This window comes from Beta vulgaris, chromosome 2 (assembly GCF_026745355.1).
Source record: "Beta vulgaris subsp. vulgaris cultivar EL10 chromosome 2, EL10.2, whole genome shotgun sequence".
In the NCBI taxonomy this organism is placed as follows: Eukaryota; Viridiplantae; Streptophyta; class Magnoliopsida; order Caryophyllales; family Amaranthaceae; genus Beta; species Beta vulgaris.
In genome coordinates this window covers 29,228,788-29,249,644 of record NC_079203.1, presented here as the reverse complement: position 1 = coordinate 29,249,644, position 20,857 = coordinate 29,228,788, and the positions used below count along the sequence as shown (strand labels likewise).

Below are 20,857 nucleotides of genomic sequence, written 5' to 3'. Positions count from 1 at the left end.
ACAATATCAACCACCCGCACACTCAAAGTGAAATGAATAATCAGACAACATAAGGAAAGAAATTAAGTCAGCCCAAGGGCTAATCCCAGTAACCTTGTAGGAACTACCAGCACATTGGCTGGTAATGCATGCAAAGCATGCTAAGTAAATATCCCAGCATAATGCTGAGGTAAGAATCGAATCCCTGACCTTAGAGATCAAAGGGGAGTGCTCTACCCCATGAGCTAGCTCCTCATCCTTTGTAATATGGAGTAAATAAATTCGAGTCTTGTAAGATATTAATGGGAAAATAAGACAAAAAAATTACGCAAATTCTTATATACGGCCGGCCACACCATCGGCCCATATAAAGCATTTGAATCCAGCACAATGCGTTAGCCCAACGCTTTTCATTCAAAAGAACCTGGCCCAGCGTGGGATTTCACAAAACAACACCAAATTTCTTCGAAATTCATGATCAAATTCGAGGATCAAAAGTACAAAAAATCAAAATCAAATTCAAAAAAAACAAAAATCTAACCAAGTTTAAAGCAAATTCAAAGATCAAAAATCACAAATTCAATGCAAATTTACGAACAAAAACAAAGTAGAGAAAAATGTAGATCAATACATGTAGATGAACATAAACTGAAGAGTTAAGTGAGAGGGAGGAGAGAAAGTGAAGAGTGAGTGAAATGGGTGAGAAAAATTATCAACTCACATCTGACGGTTTATAAATAAGGGGGATAAGAGGAGTAATAATGGAGTTTATATAGGAGCGGCAAAAGCTGAAACGGCATGCTAACACGATCTGAACCTAACACGAAATTAACGGGTTTGGGTTGAGATTTTCAACCCAAAAAATTAAATGAGTCGACACGAACACGGCCTGAAATTAATTAGGTTAGGTTCGGATTGATTTTCAACCTGAAGATAACTTGAAATGACCCGAATTTTTGGGTTTCTAATTTGATTTCCTTTTTTAAGCTTTCAAGGATGCTTAGGGGCCACAAAAGTCGACACAACCTGCTAACACGACCTGAATCTAACGCGAAATTAGCGGGTGATGGTTGAGATTTTCAACCCGAAATATTAAATGGGTCGACAAGAACACAAACTCAAATCAAAACGGGTTAGGTTCGGGTCGGGGTTTGCTTACCCAAAAACCTGCCGACTCGAACCTGAAACTGACCCAACCTGATCTGTTTGCCGCCCCTAAGTTTATAGTTCTAATTTAATTTTGTTTCAAACTCTATTATTATATTTTGTTATACCAGTAACCTCATTTGTTTATGTGAGTAACCTCGTATATTCCTACCCGTAACCTTAAAATATTATATGTGTAACCTTATTTATTCTTGCAGTAACCTTGTTTATTTTTGCAATAACCTTGTTTAATCTTATGAGTAACCTATTTTAATCATATGAGTAACCTATTTTGATCATACCAGTAACCTCATCTATTCATATCAGTTACCTCATTTATTCATACAAGTAATTTCAATAAATCATACGAGTAACCTCATTTAATCATATGAGTAAACCCCAAAGGCTCACAAAAGTAACCGCATTTATTCAAACGAGTAACCTCATTGATCTATAACAGTGAGTAAACTTTTTAGTAACCTCATTTTATTCAGATGAGTAACCTCATTCGTTCATAAGAGGAAGTACCCCCATTTATTGATACGAGTAACCTCATTAGTTCGTAAGGAGTAACCCATTATTCATACTAGTAAACCCATTAAATCATAAGAGTAACCTTATTTTGTTCACATAAGTAACTCCATTTTATTCGTATCAGTAACCCCCACTTATTGATTCAAGAAACCTCATTCGTTCATGAGGAGTCACGCCATTTATTCAATAAACTTATTTAATCATATGAGTAATCCTATTTGTTCACATAGGTAATCCCATTTTAATTTGCTTATAAGAGTAACCACATTTCTTTATAAGAGTGATACCCTTTTATTGTTAAAAGTAACCACATACTCATACAAGTAACTCCATTTGGTCATAAGGGTAAGTCCATCTGTTTATAAGAGAAAATCCATCTGTTCATAAGGATTTGTGCATAAGGGTCAACTTCAAAAGGTCATATCTCACAGCATATTTAATATTTTGGAAAGGTTCAAGTTGGAGATGAAAATTTGACTCGATAGTTTTTCAATGCCTGGTCAAAAACTCAATTCCGATGAAAAACGAATTAGATATGACTATTTAAAAATGACATGACGAACTGACAGGGTATAGCGCGCGGCCAAACCTGTAATTTTGCGTGTCGCCTGAAAAAATTAAAGTTATACTCGTCAAACCTTGTCCTTGATTTAATTCTCTTCTATTTTTCTTTATTTAGTTTGTACATTATGGAGATAAATATGATTTGTCATGAAAAAGTGCCCGCATATTCCTCCCTGTTTCTTACCCTATTCTTTGATTCTCCCCCCACTCATAATCTCCCCTCCATTTTCATATTTCATTTTTTTAATTTTTCTTGCAATGAACCAAATTAACGAATACCAATCTATTATCATCTTTTAACCCTAGAAAACAATGATGGCATATCAGCCAATGATGCCGTAGTGTATACGATAGGGGAATGGAGAGGGAAAAGTATAGTTGGAGAGTGAAGAGTGAAGAGTGAAGAGTGAAGAGTGAAGATCATAATAGAATTATCAAATTTTTAGGAAATACACAAATATGAAATTTGATATATAATTTTCATTGACGACATTTTCCAGCTGACCAAGAAGAGCCTTGAAATCGTTAAATTCCCACCCAAATTGCAAATAAAATATCAAACTAGACATGTGCATGCAAAAGCACTTTCTCACATTTTCTCGCGTACTTCGGCAACCTTACATGCCTAATAGTTTAGTTGCTTGGAACACTCCAAACCAGCATTGCACAAACGTAACCGTAAAAATAGATTTCAAGGGAAAGAAAGAAATATTGGCAGCACCCTTCAGAAAAGGTCTGATACTTACATCGCTCGCATCCCCTTGATTATATAACCAGCTTCAAAGTTGCATGCTTCCTTTTCTCTGTTGTAATATACAAAAAATGATATGCTACGATAACCCCCTCGGTAAATCAGGTGGAGATCAAATTTCAACGAGAGGAACCTTCTTCTAGGACACAATGTGCTCATAACTTAAGATCCATATGCAGCTCTGTTAGTAATACCAAGCTCAACGCAGAGAGAATTCAGTTTAGCTTCTTCTAGAAGACTATACGCAGACAACCCATAATATGAGTGATAAAGCTCGGGTAAATCTCCAGGGAATTTACTGAACCCGCCATACTGTAGAGAGCAAATAATACTATTGTCAGCAGAAGATTTAGATGAGCTCAATTTACCACGTTAGTGATAAAAAGAGGAGAGACATTAGATTCTTTAGGAATGTATACATCTTAATTGTCCGAACATATACATAATTACACGGAAATTCAGGAAGTATGTACATAATCATCAGCTTAAGAAAGTCACGGATCGGCAAATCCTTATGTCCAATGAATAGCCAAAAAGAATGTCATACAGCAATAGTAGCAGGAAGCTAAAGCTTGAAGAGGAAAGGCAGCATTACCACAGACTGACAAGTCAGCAGCGAATCCCGCATAGCTTCCCTGTCAGCAAATCTGCTACCTCCCAAGATCTTCAGTACTCCACCCACCCTACATATGCAAAACTTTCAGATTTTCTAAAATAGTAATAGTTCATGATTAGATTGTACAATATGCCCTTAAATAGATAAGGTGATGACAAAAGCACGAAAAACCAACAAAGCCATATTGAGGGTGTATTTGCAAAATCTTGTCAAGTTCTTAATTATGAGGTTGGACAATGTGACAGCAAATTCTAAACATGCGTAAAGCTACAAGTTGATTCCGAATTACCAGAAACCATAACATGTATCACTGGGTTTGTTTGGTCTACCGTGAAATCCACCATCGGCAGTTTGTCTCTGTAACAAGAAAAAGATGTAATATTAAAACCCTTAATGTCACTCAATACCACAAAAATATTGACCCATCAATGCATAAAAACTAATATCCAGGGGGGGGGGGGGATTTTCAAGTCTAAACCTAAAGGCAAGATTCACCATATCTCATCGTGATATCGGCCAAGACAATGAAATAGAAGAGAAAATGAGACAGCGTGAATAAGAAGGCCAAAATCATTCTTGATCTGAATAAAAAATGAGACCGCAAGATTAACCACATTTAGGATATGTTTCATTCACCTTATTTCCAGACATACCATTCAAAATGAAATCACTCATTTCACAGTAACCTTCATATCTCAAAAAGGTTTTGCAACACCTCAGTAAAGACAGATTATATATATCAGGTGAGCTAAACATAGCCGTGCAAGGCACACTGGGGTGTAGTATTGGCTTGCACCATCTTTTTAAGTGTTAAACATCCACTACTTGATCTTAATCATGATTGTAGTTTCATGGACTCTCATCATGTGTTTCCTCTTCTCCTGTTCCTCCCTCCTCTTCCTTTTATTGCAAAGCAAAGCATGTGCATCCTTGGCTTGATTCCCGAAGTAAATAATTAAGCTTACATATTAACAAAATCAAGGTATCACATATGTGTTGTTCAGGTATTCAAGAATTTCTTGATGTGAATTACGACTATACTGTTTCATTTTCTCAGCAAAGCCACACAACTTCTAGTATAAAAGCTTGAAACATACGCTTACAACATTAAATTAGTCATTGGATATAGTATATTATAGGAAAATAACAGAAGAATGTCACAAAGGACAAAGAGCAAGAAAGAGAAAAAAAGGATTTCCAAAACCCAAGTCACCATTCACCATAGGTGGTATCCCATACTTGCAAAAAAGTTGGAGTAGAAAAGATAGAAAGCAGACCTGCATCATCCAATCGAGAAGCATTGCAATGTTTATGATTGAGGACGATACACCCTCAGAGAGAAGATCATCTTCTATATAGCCCATCAGTCGAAGAGACGCAACGGCACAGTAAGTTGCACCACCTGTATCTCTAGTGTCAGATGTCTACATTATATATTGAACCTTGAACCAACATACGTATGCCTCAAAAATTAACAATTTGGTAAGCACATCTAAAGCTGGTAAAAAAACCAAGCTGAATCTACCCACCATGAGATTCCAGACCCGGACATAAACCAAAGCCACCATCATATGACTGCGAAACAGGATCATACAATCTAATTAACATGACATCAGGATTAATAATCAAAAAACAAGGCATATTAAGAACCAACAAAAAGCAAGAAGCTTTAATATAGACCTGACAACTCAAAATATATTCCTTAGCCTTCTCTTTGTCCACTCCATTCCAGTCATCCAACAAATAGGAGATAGCGGCTAATTGTCACAAAGAATAAAAGAGGAAAGTAAGGTAAAGTACTTTACAGAAATGGGCCAAAATATAATGATTAAAGCTTTCGTTTTACCAGCACAATATACAAACCGCAGATCTGCCTCAGCCCCAATATGTATGGGCATAAAACTGTCGTAATGAAAATGTACAGAATCATGTATCTTGTAAGATTAATAGCTTTTGAATATGGAATCATGAAGGGGCAACATGTGGAAGTAACCATAAGAATTGATGAACAATTGCATTAGATGATACTCCTAATAAGTCAACTAAACTGTGATCTTCAAGATACCTATGAAAAAGATCACATTTCTGAGTCATCTTCACTTTCAAAAGCAAAATTGACTAAATACAATACAAACTTTCACTCATGTGCCAAATAATATGAACTAAGCTATTAGCTATGAATAATATGAACTTTACTAAAAGTTGTGCAAAATAATACAAGGTTGACAAATGACATATTCTTATGATAATATGCTGTTGTAAAACTTATAATAAAAGGCTATTTTTATATTTTATAAATTTTTAAAATATATTGATGTACATGATTAAATTTTCATTTTTACTTTATCAAGTTCTTCAACATAATAAACCTGGAATATTATCACATGTCATATGTGAGCCTGTTATTATATTGTGCAACACAAAGTTAAGTGTATATTATTCACAGAGAAAAGCTCAGTTCGTATTATTTCGCACATATCATATGAGTTCATATTATTCTTAGCCAATTTTCCTTTTCAAATTAATCATAATACATATTGGTTGATACATATAATTTCCAGGAAAAAATCTCTCACTGGCAACATTTTCAGAAGCTTCCAACATTCAATGAGATAGTGTTCAAGATACTTGAGAAGTACCTAGCGGACAGTTGTAATTCAGGACTTCTTTTAAAGCCAAAACTGAAACTATCAACAGAAGCTGCCAATCAACTTTATTATATGAGTTAGAGATAAAGAGAGTTTTAATATTCTCAAACAACTTAAATCGATATTTTCTTTATTTTTCTTTATCCTAGAAATTAAAGAATTTTATTCTGTCATTTTAATTTCAAGATAACACAACTGAGACACAGTCTAATTGATTTTAACCGTCACCGTTTATTACATGGAAGAATACGAAATCATGTACCAAAGACCTTCATAGAAGAATATGCTGTTGTAAACCTTATAATAAAAGGATATTTTTATACTTCCTCCGTATCAAATTAAACGCAACAATTCCCTTGACACGGACTCCTAGGCAAAATTTCTTAAGGTAAGATTAGGAAAAGGTAAGGGTATGTAATTAGATTTAATTGGAAAGAGGAGGTGGGATCAAGCACCACCTAATGCCGCCACTACCAGTACCTACTGCCACAAGTACCGCCGGGCCACCATTAGTACCACTACTTACTGCCACCACCACTGCCGGAGCACCACTAGTATCAACAGCTCCACCGAAACACCACCACCAGCTCCAGCACCACTGAAACACCACTAACATCACCAGCACAATTCACCTAGCAGGTACAGATCCTTCGACAATCCCAAGAACTAACCCCCGACAGCACCTCATCTCCCGACAAAGCGGTTGCACAAACCTCAACCAACCAAATGAGGAGAGAGAATGTCGTGAAAATAGATGTTCCCGACGAAGGAGACCAAGAACAGTGCCAACGATCTCCTTAGATCTAGAAACATCCACGCGGAAAAGTCGTAAACCTAGATCTGCCATGGTCAGAGCCGACGCTGAGCGGCTCGTGAAAGGAAGGCGACTGACGGAAGGAGTTCGACGGTTGGTGAGGTGGTGAGAGGATGGGACGATTTCCGGAGGGTGGGAGTGAGGAGAGAGAAAGTGGTGGTGGGTGATGATGAAGAAGAAAAGTGGTGGTGGTGAGAGTTGAGGAGATAGAAAGACGAAGATGATTGGGTTTGTATTGATTTAATTAGTATGATAAGTTTTTGATTAAGTGTTTAATTAGTTTTATTAGGTATAATTAAGTGTGATTTAATTTTTTAGTAAGGGTATTCTCGTAAATTCATACCTAAAAAACTTACCAAAAATAGAAATTTTGAAATTGTTGCATTTAATTTGAAACTGCCTAAAATGGAAACTGTTGCATTTAATTTGATACGGAGGAAGTATGTTATATATTTTTAAAATATATTGATGTACATGATTTAATTTTCATATTTTACTTTATCAAGTTCTTCAACATAATAAACCTGGAATATTATGTCATATGTGAGCCTGTTATTATATTGTGCAACACAGAGTTAAGTTTATATTATTCACAGAAAAATGCTCAGTTCGTATTATTTCGCACATATCATATGAGTTCATATTATTCTTAGCCAATTTTCCTTTTCAAATTAATCATAATACGTATTGGTTGATACATATAATTTCCAGGAAAAAATCTCTCACTGGCAACATTTCAGAAAGCTTCCAACATTCAATGAGATAGTGTTCAAGAAACTTGAGAAGTACCTAGCAGGACAGTTGTAATTCAGGACTTCTTTTAAGGCCAAAACTGAAACTATCAAGAGAAACTGCCAATCAACTTTATTATAAGAATTAGAGATATAGAGAGTTTTAATATTCTCAAACAACTTAAACACGATATTCTCTTTATTTTTCTTTATCCTAGAAATTAAAGAATTTTATTCTGTCGTTTTAAAGTTAGAGATAACACAACTGAGACACAGTCTAATTGATTTTAACCGTCACCGTTTAATACATGGAAGAATACGGAATCATGTACCAAAGACCAAGCATAGAAGACATTCTACATCCACCACTACCTCGTGGTACTAGGTAGACCATTCAGTTCTGCAAATAAAAGTTCCTTCAATCTAATGGCAGACTCATATCACCAACTCCCATCTCCAACGGGCGACGACTTAGGTCAATCAGCTTCAAACTTAACACTTTTTGCTTTCTTATCAATGAATTATGATTGGTGTTAAATTAATGCAACATTTTCTCAGAAACATTTACAGGAAACAACTGCAATATTGAAGTGAATGTGAGACAACCGTTGGGAAACAAACTACACCACTATCCTCCAATGAGTATAATATCTAATTTTATATGTTTAGAACAATGTAGGCTAACACTCCTTAACTTATACTCATACACATCTCCAATACTTATGACATCGACAGCATATCAAATTACCATCACACCGTTAAAGTACTTGATCTGATGCATTTAGCAGGGACAAGCAAGTCAGCTAGCGCATTGCATATTGCATGATATCCCACAGAGGGAGGAAAAGCTGAATCAAAATGTGCCAGAATAGAATGTGTGCTTCTCCTTAATATCCTTTACAGGAAAGATGAGATGGGCGGATTTGAGAGCCCAGTAACTGAAAGCTGACCTTTAGCTTACTATCCATGATGAGATGACATAGTAAGAGACTAAATGTATGAAGGGGAAATCAGAGACATGAGAAAACATACCTCCCATCAGGCTGTTGAAGGTTTTTCATAGATCTCACTATGGACTCAGAATCAAACAATGAAAAATCATAGCCAATAATCTTCAATATGGCTAGTGCACTATATGTACTTGCCAAGTGACTGCCATTATGTTTCAAATTCTGCAGCAGCAGATGTAGAATGAGAAATGAACTGGCATAACAAGCTTTCCTTTTTCAGTCATAATATATAATCATACTCAAACAAAGTAATTCTAAATTATCTGAATGCAAAACCAACCCTATGAACATCTGCGGGAAACTGCAATGACCTCGAACCATAGAATCCATAAAGTTTTCCTATGGCAGCACAATAGCTTATCAGACATTTCGCCATTACATTATATTCATCCATAACCATTTAACAACTTTATCCCCTTCTCCCCACTCCCCAATAAAAAGAACAAGGATACTCACATACCGCTAATTGGTTCATCTTGATTTCTTCGATGAGCCTGAAATGACAATACCCATGCAACAATTGCCTCTTTGTCAACCTATAAATCAAATTTATAATCTAAATCAAACCAAGATAGTACAGTAAAGAATAGGGTTGGTGAATAAAGGCATACACCAAATACATGATTTGATGCTAAAAATAGTCAAGCATTTGCATGTTCAAAACTTTAATTGTCATTACATTTTTCCTGGACAACTTTTAGCATTTAATTAATTTTCCCATACCATACCATATCAACTTCAAGGCCTATATAAGATCTGCACTAAGTAGAACTGATTGAAGTTCATTTTCTCATGTTTTGTTTTCTCTTCCTCGTATCTCTCCCCAATTCATAACATTAATAAGTGACACATCAACAGATACAATTTAAAAGAAAAGAAAAACTGAGGCATCAAAGCAATGGTTGCTTCTGTTATTTCTAACAAAAAAAAAAAGAAAAAAAGGAAAAGAAACAACATTTTGGCAACTGTAACAGATTCAACTTTGAAATCTCGACCATATATATAAGTAGTCATATATATTCCCTTGTGAAAAATCCAAATACTATACACAACTCATATTTCTAAACTATACAGGCAGAAACATGGATATAAGTTCAATTAATTAGCCATATCTAACACCGCAAAATAAAATGGGGCAAATTTTTGGGAACTGATGTGAAGTTATATATCTATATACTGTTTCCAGGCATGCAATGTGTGGGAGCACCCAAAAAGATAAAATCCGGATGAAGATACGTAAAGAAGATTGAAGTTGCTGATATAATAGAATAATAGATAAGAGATAACCAATTGCTGTGATCTGGGCATGTGAGACGTTGACCAGATGATGCACCGACAATGGTAGCAGAAAGTTAGGATCACGGAGATTTTAGACGAAGTAATGGGATGCCAAAGATGACTAGAATAGAGAGAGCTAAAAATCATATGAAAAATTTAGGTGTTGAGCAAGGTTAAGAGAAAATTCCTATAGGACATTTAGAAAGGATCATGTTAAGAAGATGGAGGTAAGAGAGATGCAGACGTTGAGATAAATATTTGGGAACATCTTAAGAGATATGATTTGGAACAAGGATATGCAAAAGTAGATTGACGTTGTTGCAACTATGGACAAAACAAGAAAGAACCAGTTACTGATTTGGGCATGTTAGACATCGACTAGATGATGCACTGGTAATGCAGCAGAGAGTTAGCGTTATCGAGATTTTGGAAGAAGTAATGGAATGCCAATATAACCTAGATTAGGTGCGTTAAAAATGATATGAAAAAATATGACTGGCGACTTGCGAGGTGCGAGAGCACATAGGACTTTAACATAATAAAAGAGAGGCAGAGAATCTATGTCAATGACCACTAGAGATAGAATTGTGACCATGCATCCGGCCCCATCGAATTGGGGTTAAGGCTTTGGCATGGTTGTTTTGCTATTAGTTGCGTTGTATACCATATGTCAAAACCACATGTGTCTCATATTGCTTTGACAACAGATAAGAGACTTATACTCACTACATGAAAGCCATAACCAAGTCAAAGCTCAAGCATAGCCAAGTTGATAACCTAAGAATATCAACCAGACAACAAGCAACACATAGCCCTAAGTAGCAACTAACCACCTAGGGGAACAAGGGGAGAAAAAAAAAAAAAAAACACACACACACACATGTTAAATGTCGACATTGAGTTGTAAACCACTAAAACGAAGTTTGACGAATCCATCTTGGCCCCTAACTAATTTGAGCATGCATGATGGGGATACCGATTGCTGAGTTGCCTTTTAGCTTTGTAACTCAAATGAGCTTACAATTCTACTCATCAAATGTCATTTCCTCGCCCCTACTACCCCGAGCCCATACCTTGAGCCCACAAATAGACCAAATTCAAAATCTCATCAGTTGTTCGTATATGGTAATGAAAAAATGTACATCCTGAATTCCCCCAAAACATCAATCTCTCGCCACACCATCATCAAAGTCCATAGAAACAGGTTTTCCAAAACAAAAGGGAAAGTAGGAAACAACAATACCTATTATAGGCAATCAATTCCCTTATAGCTTATCAAATATCAATTCAAACTTCGTGGAGTACTCTTTATCTTTTGTCAAAGAAATTTGAAAATCGGTGGTGGTGGTAGTGAAACATCTACCCGATCTTGGCGCTTCAGGATCCGACAAAGGCAGGATCAATAATTTGAGGATCTAGGAAACACCAAATACTGAGCAATCTCGTTCCCGTCAGACCTAATCTCGTTCCCTTTGCCGCCAACCTACCGCTTCTTCCCTGCCAACTGAGCAACTAATTTACACTATTCGTTTTTGGCATTATTGAAATTTGCATTATTAGTGGTTTAGTTTTTAAGGTATGATGGTTGGAGATCTCTAGAAGATCTCAAAGTACCTTAAATTTTAGGGTTTGTGGGCATGTTTTTTTTATTCCATTGGTAATTCATTTCTCCATTTTCAAGATAATTCAGGGTACTTTTGTTGATTTTGACAGCATTAAAGTATCAAGGTGAATCATGTCGTACAGCAAGTTGATGAATTTGATTACATGGCTGATGTATAGGATGTGGCCGATTTCATCAATAAAGTGGACAGGAAGATTGTGGTGACTAGCAAGGGAGAGGGTGGTGGGCTTAGCTGGGGAGAGCAGGAGGGTTTTCAAAATTGATGGGAGGTTTGGTACTAGGTGGGCAGAGGTGGTGACAGTGGGTCTGTTTCGGTGGTTGCAGGTGTGGTAGTAGTTAGAGGTCGTTGGGAGGATTTTGAGGTGGTGGCTTGGAGTACTTATATTTTTCTAGAGAAAAAAACAAAAAAAAGATGACCAGTTTATCAAGATGTAGGTGACTTAGGGAATTATTTCGAGAAGAGAAATAGTATAGTAGATATTATTTTAAGATAACTCGTAGTTGGAATTATTAATGGCGGAACGACAATAGTCGGGATTATTGCAGCCAATTTTTCCTTAATTTATCAAAAACCAAATAATTAACCTTTTGGAACATATTGGATAATACTAATAGCACTTGATCATGGGAATAATGCTAATGTGGATTAGCTTCCTATTTACTTTTGAACTGCGACTATGCCACCAACGCGAGTCCATCTAAGAACGTATGGTAACCATTGTTCATGATCCCAGAACGTAGGTGTCCATGTAACCGCTAGGCTATAGACCCTTCTACGCTACATTGCTAGACAAGCCCAATGTTGGAGCTCGTAGCGGAAATGTGGCTTATACTAGATAATATGAAATGGATACCTCACAAGAATATATAATATTTTGGGATTAAACAAACAACCACTATGAAGGAAATAAAAATAACATAAGAAAAACAAAACTTTCTTAAATTATATTCTAAATTTTGATGTTAACTTAATTAACTACAACATTAAGCTTCTACATATTTATAATCCCTTAAAAGATAACGAAATAATGGTTTACATTGTTTTTATAACAACTATAATTTTGTTTCTTATAATTAATGTTAACTAAACATTTACAATAGAAATCCTTTTTATTCTCTCCTCATATTTCTCTCATCCTTTTACATTTCTCACAATTCCCCACCTCATTCATATTGTTGACGAACAAATTGCGTTATCCATCCATCACTTGCACCATTCTGATAATTAGTACTTACGTACCCTTCGACCGCGGTCAAACCAATCATACTTCCAGTTATTTTCCACGTAATACCTAGCATGGGACAATGTTTAGCAATTCAAATAATTTTGGGAATTGCTTCCTGACACAAGTTTGGTGAACATATCTAGAGGTTTCTCATTTGTATGCACCTTCATAAGAGAAATACTACCTTCTTCTATGACATCACGAACAAAATGATATCTCACATCTATATGCTTAGTTCAAGCATGATGAACCTGGTTTTTAGGCTTTTAGCCACGTGAACTGCACTTTGGCTGTTACAACTAAGATTCACACATTCCTCCTGCAACCCAAAATCATCTAGAAGTCCCCACAACCACGATGCTTCCTTAACTCTTTCTGTCATAGCCATGTACTTGGCCTCTATCATAAATAGAGCCACCATAGCCTGTAATATTGATTGCCAACTAACTCAAGGACCATGTATTTTGAACACATAACCATTAGTAGATTGTCGTTTATCTAGATCACCACCATAATCCGAATCAACAAAGCCACTTATCTGACATGTATCTCCACCAAAGCACAATCTCGTGTCAATGGTACATTTTAAGCATCTTAAAAACGCATTTCATAGCTTCCCGGCGTGCCTTTTCCCAGATTCGACATAAACCTACTTACAACGCTAACCACTTATGAAATGTCTCCACGTGTACAAATCATGGTGTACACTAAAATACAAACTACACGAGCATAAGGTACATTTTCCATGTATGTCTTACCTTATGATGTAGTGGGAGATTGTTTACCGGATAGTCTAAACTGTGGAGCCAATGGAGTCACCATCGAAACCTTTCAATAACCCATTGAATGTAGCCTTTCTTGACTCAAGAACAATTTTTGGTTTGAACTCTCTCTTCTAATCTCCATACCGAGTATTTTCTTTGCAACGCCCAAGTCCTTTGTCTCAAACTCTTTACCAAGTTGAATTTTTTAATATATCTATCTCCACCTTGCTTTTCGAAGCAATAAGCATGTCATTCTCATTCAATAGAAGATAAATATAATCACCTCCACGAAGTTTACGAATGTACACACAACAATCATAAGCGATACTGGAATATCCTTGCTTCAACATAAATGAGTTAAATTGCTTGTACCATTGTCGAGGAGATTGCTTCAGCGCGTAAAATGATTTCCTAGGAGAGACATACCTAGCTCTCTTTACCCTCAACCTTGTACCCCTCATATTGATACATGTAAATTTCCTCATCCAAGTCACCGTGCAAGAAGGTCGTCTTTACATCAAGTTGTTCCACCTCAAGTTCACCATGAGCAACAAGACTTAATGATACCCGAATAGAAGTGTATTTACAGCTCGAGAAAAAAAATCTCATTGTAATCAACACCTTCTCTCTCTGCAAACCCCTTGGACACTAGTCTAGTCCAAGCCTTATATCTTGTACCACCTAACTTGCTAGGACCGTCTTTCCTTTTGTACACCAACTTACAACCAATATCAGACTTTCCTACAAGAAACAAGACCACCACCAATGTCTTCTTCTTATGGACAATTGCATCTCTTCCTGCATCGCGACCAACCATCTCTCACTATCCTTGGCTTTGATAGCTTATTTGAAGGTGACCGGCTCATCATCCTCCACGAGAGTGCATATTCCTCCAAATTTACCTCCCTGTAACACCTCAGAGGTTTGTCTTCTGAACATATTTATAGTTCCTCTTTGGCCTAGTGGATTCCAAATATTCATGCTGTTGTTGTAACCAGTGAAACAAGGGACGCGGGACGGAGCCACGTTTCCCGATCTGGGTCGTTCGTTCCCGATCGCGGAACAAACGCGACCCAGATCGCCTCCGTTCGCGAATCAGATCGCCTAAGGCGACGTCCCTGATTTCAAGCTTTGGAGTTTGGGAGTTGAAGGTTTGATAATGGAGGTTATGTTGATGAAGGAAAAGAAGTTCTGAAGAAGGAAGAGGAGAGAGAAAGAGACGTAGAAGAAAGTGGTATAAGTGGGAGACCACTGCCTATTGTACTTGTATTTTTCATCTCGTGGAGTGTAATTTTAATGCTACAGTTCTATACCACATTACCCCTCTTTCTTTTTTTACACGGGGAGTACTTTTTTACTGCCTCTTCTATTTTTTGACTTTTCAACTTCTTTTTACTGCCTCCTTCTATTACTTTTTTGACTTTGCTTTTTTTACCAATGATACAGTTGTACACATTACCAATAATGAGCAATTTTTTTACTTTTCAACTTCCAATATTTTTTTTTCTTTTTCAAATCAAAGACCAAGTAACACATTTAATCATTTATATTATTATTTTTTAATTATATTTTGATAGGATTACTAAGAGTTCTAATTTTTAAATTTATTAAATAAATCAGTAAAAAAATGACCCAACGTTCCCGATTCACTCAAGGTAGCGTTTCCTGTTTCCGTTTCCGTCCCGCGTTTCGTATCGAATTTCGTTCCTTGTATCATTGGTTGTAACACATGTACAATTTCCGACTGAATCTCCTCACGATCAAGCTCGTCCTCTTCCTCATCTCAAGAAACACCAAGATGCTCCACCTGAACATGATAGCATCTGGTTGGTCTATAGATTCTATCTCCACTACTTTAGTATTTGAATCGTCCCAACATCTCATGGATCTCTCATCAAAGGTCATATCCCTTCTGAATACAAATTTATAATCCTCTACACTCCAAAGACAATAACCTTGAACCCCTTTTGGATACCCGAAAAAGATTGTTTTCTTAGCTCTTTCATCAAGCTTATTATCCTTGACATGATAATATGTCGTGCATCTGAAGACTCTAAGTCTCTTGTAATCTACATGTTCCTTAACCACACCCTTTAAGGTGTGGCTCCATCTAAATAAGAATGTGGAGTGCGATGCACTATGTAGCAAGTTGTAGTAACCGAATCTGCCAACCAATTTGTGCCTAACCCAAAATTAGAGGGCATACACCTTGATTTCTTAAATAGTGTACGATTCAGTCTTTCAGCGACTCCATTCTGTTGTGGTGTCTTTAACGGTCCAGTGTCTCACAATGCCTTCCTGATTACAGATGTCCTTGAAAGCTTTCTCAATGTATTTTGTGCCATTATCAGACAGCACAATTTTTAGCATTCTACCTATTCTGTTTTCAATCATTGCTCTCCACAGCTTGAAAATGTCGAATACCTCATTCTTATGCTTGAAAAAATAAATCCAAGCATATATAGAATTATCATCAACGAAAGTAACAATGTACCTGGAACCGCCCTTGGAAGCAACTTTATTCAAACCCTAAACATCTGTAAGACATAGTCTAACAACACTCTGCTTTTGTGCTTGCTTGTAGAGAACTTCACCCTATGTAATTTTTCATACACACAATGTTCACAAAATTTCATGCATGGTTTCTTCATGTTCTTTAAGATCCTTGTCCACTAAGCAATGATGACCTTTTCCCAACATATGCACAAGGAGCATGTGCCATAACTCATGCATTCTATTTTGTCTTTACTTCCACTACACCTCCATCAGTTGTCCCCAAAAGAGGAGGATAAAGATTAATCTGACGAATCCCCTTCATCACTACCAAAGAACCACGAGCAACTTTTAATACTCCATTCTCCATAATTATTTTGCAATCATTTTTCTCTAATAAACCAAGAGAAATAAGGTTTTTCCGCCAATTATCCTTCAAGGTTATCATTGTACCATCATGCATCTTGACTAGGATAGTACCTAACCCAACAGTCTTGCAAGCATGATCATTTTCCATCAAAACGGTGCCAGCATTCAAACTTCAATAAGTTGTAAACCACTTCCTATTTGGACACATATGATGTGACGCTCCTGAATCAAGCATCCACTTACCATACTTTTCATTGCATTGTTTTGAAACTAAGTAGCAATAATCATTCTCGTCATCTTGATTTACTTATATATTACCCTCTTATTTAGGCAATTCGGTTTGAAATGTTCAAGCTCACAACATTTGAAACATGGTTTTTCTGCAAGAAGTCTAGACTTAGATCTAAACTTTCCTCCCTTGCCTTTTCCTCTTTCATAATTTCATTTGTCCTTTCTCTTGTTGCAAACAATCCCTCGGTATGTTCATTATATTCTCTTCGATTTGTGGACGACATTACACTTGTAGCAACCTTAAGAAGATCATATGCTAAAAGTGATGATCTAGTCTCGTCCATGGTTAGAGTGTCACCAACAAGCATCAGTATTTCGACAAGATTTTCATAGGACTTTGGTAGTGAAAGTAGTAAAATGAGTGTTTGGTCCTCCTCATCTACCTTAACATCTATGTCCTTTAAGTTTGATATAATCCTATCAAACTTGTTGACATAACCTCGAATTGAGGTTTCTTCCTCCATCTTCCATGTATACAATTTGGATTCCACATAGATCCGATTTGTTAGTATCTTCGTCATGAAGTTGGCCTCTAATTTTAACTACAAGATAGCAGTCGTTGCTTCTTCATTAACAAAGAATGCAATATCCCTCTCAAGGCATAAGATTATGGTTTCCCGTGCTTCAAGATCTAGCTATTCCCAATCCTCGTCCTTCATATCTCCTGGTTTCTGTTGTTTTCCCACCAATGCTTTTTGCAAGTTTTGTGAAATTAGCACATTTTTCATTTGCATCCTCGAATAAAACATTTTTTCCATTAAAATTTTACACTTTCATATTTCCCAACCTTAACATTTCTACTACTAGAAACCATTATCTTCAAAAAATAAAATTTTACCACTTTAAATTTTAACGTCGACTCTTATACCAATTGTTGGATCTCGCAGCGGAAATGTGGCTTATACTAGATAATATAAACTGGATGCCTCACAAGAATATATAATGTTTTGTGATTAAACAAACAACCACTTTGAAGGAAATAAATAGAGCATAAGAAAAACAAAACTTTCTTAAATTATATTCTAAATTTCAATGTTAACTTAATTAACTACAGCATTAAGCTTCTACATATTTATAATCCCTTAAAAGCTAATGAACCATTGTTTCTATAACAACCAATAAATTTTTTTCCTATAATTAACGTTCACTAAACATTAATAACAAAAATCCTTTTTATTCCCTCCTCATATTTCTCTCATCCTTTCACATTTCTCACACCCAACACAATCACGAGTCGTGCCACCATATGAGACTCGTTGGGACCAAGCATGGGCCCGATCGCATGTTCCACTATGTGCACCCATCTAGGGTTGTAGTCCATCTCCTAGGGCACCCCCTTTGGACATCCAAGATCAAGTATGGCTCCTTAGTCGCGTGCGACTCTCAAGAGTTGCATATGTTAACCATCGTGGCCTCGTCCAACGCCAAGCATTGTGCCTAGGCGTAGTCGGCTCTCAACTAGTGCCAACAAAAGTGAAGGTTACAGCTAGCCTATTACAAGATAAGACTTACGAGGCATCCCAAGATGAACACAACAAAAAAGTGATATTGGTGAGTGTGTCATAAGAGCGTTCATCTCGCAAAATGTAATTGATATATGTGAAAGGTTCCCTAAATTATAGAAAGGCTCCTTCATGGCCAACCCTATCCCAGACAAGGGCGTAATTCCTTATTCATCACATGCAGCATATGTCTATCTAGCACAAAATATGCACAATCGTCATACATAGAAAGAGAGACGCACAAATGTCACATGGAAACCTACACATTGAAATTACACATCACTAAGGATGCCAAACATCAAACACTAAAGTCTAAATTCTGAACCAACTTCAGAATACAAAATTGCGGATTATTTCTCGAAGAACAATAGTTTTTAAAAGGGAAAAATTTAGTAGTTCCGTTTACAAAATCCATAAGACAAAGAAAATCAAAAGATGATTCAACAAGAAAGAGGTCGCAAATATAAATTCCTAAAACAGGCAAGAAGCTCTAGAGAAGGGAAAGTGAAGCAATAGTGAGATGGTAGATTTCCTTCAACATTCTGGTTGAAATTTACAGCTTTGTGCATCATGTGAAGCAGTCAAGCAGAAACACAAGTACACACGCAAGAACATGGCAGTAGATGTCAATGATTGCCAAAACCACATATCCTATTCCAATTTACCTATTAGACCAAATTCATTACCGTCCTAGTTCTCTTCAGCTGTTCAACAACATGACAGGCACAGAGAAACAAGCTAATCCTCCCACCCTATAAATATTCAGAACTCAAATTGAAATATTTCCTATGTCACGGTGCTTGAATTATTGATGCACAGCAAATCTGCTAAAGTTTACCACTTTAGTAGCAGAAACAAACTATAACTGATTCATGAATTCAAGCAACATCAAATTTTAAACAAGTTTAAAACTTTATGACAACCCAAGTTCATATTTATTAGGGAAATCAAAAGATTGACACTTTCCATAGTAATTGAAATTCCAAGTGTGACCCATAAATAAATATTTTAAAAAAAATTAAATGAAATAAACAATCTACATATTACCAACAAATTAAAAAAATAATTAAAAACTCAAATACAAGTCTCAAACAATATCCGGAATGCATAATTTGATATTCCCTTCATCATTTTATTATAAAAATTCAGATAAGTAAATTGAAAGATTAGAAACAAGAAATAAAAGGGGTTGGAAGAAGAGTATACCTGATCTAAGGAGCCAAGAATGTCAAGAGAAGAGAGAGTGAAGTAAGCAAGAGTGAGGTGGTTGATCTCTTGGGATTGATAATCACTTGGCAGTAAATCGTACATCATATCCAAGAATCGTACATGGCGGTTTCTGTCAAATTCAGAATCTATTGAAAACAAGTCTGACGCCATGTTTGACTCCCCGAGAATTATGTTTAGTTTTTCTTCAGTTAAAATTGGCAATTTAGCCGAGTTTGATGAGACCTGAAGGTCAGGCTGACATGGAATTCTAGGACACTTTTCACTTTTGTTTGGACTTTGGAGAAAGAGAGTGTTGACGAATGACGAGTACAACTACTTCTAGAGGATATGAATAGTTACAGAGGTGTCACTTGGGATACTCTTGCTCGGATTTAGGACTTAGGCTATGTTTAGTTAATCTGAAATTTTCTGATATGAACTTATTTGATATGATCTGATCTGAATTTATTTTTTTTGATCTGATCTTATCTTTTAGATTTTTCTCAATATATAAGAAAAGATATAGTCATGTGGGGTCTTGTTTGATTCGTCTCAATGAGTACTTTATTAATATTCAGTTATTATAATTTTTTACTAATATGTAATGAAAGATATAATGATTTTTAAATATAAGCATGATCTGAATTGATCTGATCTGATCTGAACTTATTTTTTCTGATCTGATCTGATCTGATTAGATCTGAAATAAGCAAAAATAAGGTGAACTGAACATAGCCTTAGATAGAATCATGTTAAGTTCTGGATCATGTGGGATTAAGGTTGGGTTAAATATTTATGGGACCCTATAAAAATCAAGTTGGGTCATAACTAGATTTAAGTTTTGGTTGGATGATTTATCGAGTCTGATTAAGTTCGAGTCAAATTATTATTGATTTTAGGTTAAGTTTAGATCAATTCATCCTTAGATTGAGTTAAATTCATAACAAGGTCACTATCGAGTTATTTTATGTTCATATCAGATCATGAAATATTTGGTTCAATTAATTTGAAATTTATTCAAAATTTCATATCAACACATATTGGTTATGTCATGTTTGTAAGATAGTTATATATACAATAATATAGTTCGAAACATCTTATCTATATTTGTTTGTTAAAACATTTGTTAATTTGAAACTCACTTATAAAACTAGGTGAAAACATTTTTATTATAGTTATATACAAAAATATACTTGTTATTTTCCCTTAAAAAGATATTATATTTGTTTTCCTAAAGCAATGTATTTAGAAGAAGAAGAATTAATGTTTATAACTTATTGGAACAAGTTGTTTTATAAGATAAGTAAT

The 20,857-nt window shown here is 35.8% G+C and overlaps 1 protein-coding gene across 2 annotated transcripts; it reads right to left on the bottom strand.

Annotated features, from left to right (window-relative positions):
* Positions 1 to 2,623: 2,623 nt before the first annotated feature.
* LOC104887011 (geranylgeranyl transferase type-1 subunit beta) lies at positions 2,624 to 19,888 on the bottom strand. 2 transcript variants are annotated; one of them, XM_010671589.4, is made up of 11 exons: positions 19,547 to 19,884; positions 9,254 to 9,329; positions 9,074 to 9,132; positions 8,816 to 8,955; positions 5,437 to 5,492; positions 5,271 to 5,347; positions 5,120 to 5,165; positions 4,868 to 4,992; positions 3,880 to 3,947; positions 3,570 to 3,657; positions 2,624 to 3,286 (listed from the first exon to the last, which is right to left on the bottom strand). In XM_010671589.4, the coding sequence occupies exons 1-11, from the start codon at positions 19,718 to 19,720 to the stop codon at positions 3,137 to 3,139; spliced, it is 1,059 nt and encodes a 352-aa protein (XP_010669891.1). In that variant the 5' UTR covers positions 19,721 to 19,884; the 3' UTR covers positions 2,624 to 3,136. The 2 variants fall into 2 exon arrangements, with proteins under 2 accessions (XP_010669891.1, XP_048494874.1); XM_048638917.2 differs by lacking the exon at positions 3,570 to 3,657 and having other exon boundaries at positions 19,547 to 19,888.
* Between the last annotated feature and the right edge of the window lie 969 nt (positions 19,889 to 20,857).

Excerpts from the sequence above, each read along its gene's own strand:
- LOC104887011 (XM_010671589.4), bottom strand. The coding sequence starts at position 19,720 with ATGGCGTCAGACTTGTTTTCAATAGATTCTGAATTTGACAGAAACCGC. Across the intron at positions 5,493-8,815 it reads CTTCAACAGCCTGATGGGAG|TTTTATGCCCATACATATTG; the intron begins GTATGTTTTCTC and ends TCATTACGACAG. Across the intron at positions 3,658-3,879 it reads GATACATGTTATGGTTTCTG|GGTGGGTGGAGTACTGAAGA; the intron begins GTAATTCGGAAT and ends TTGCATATGTAG.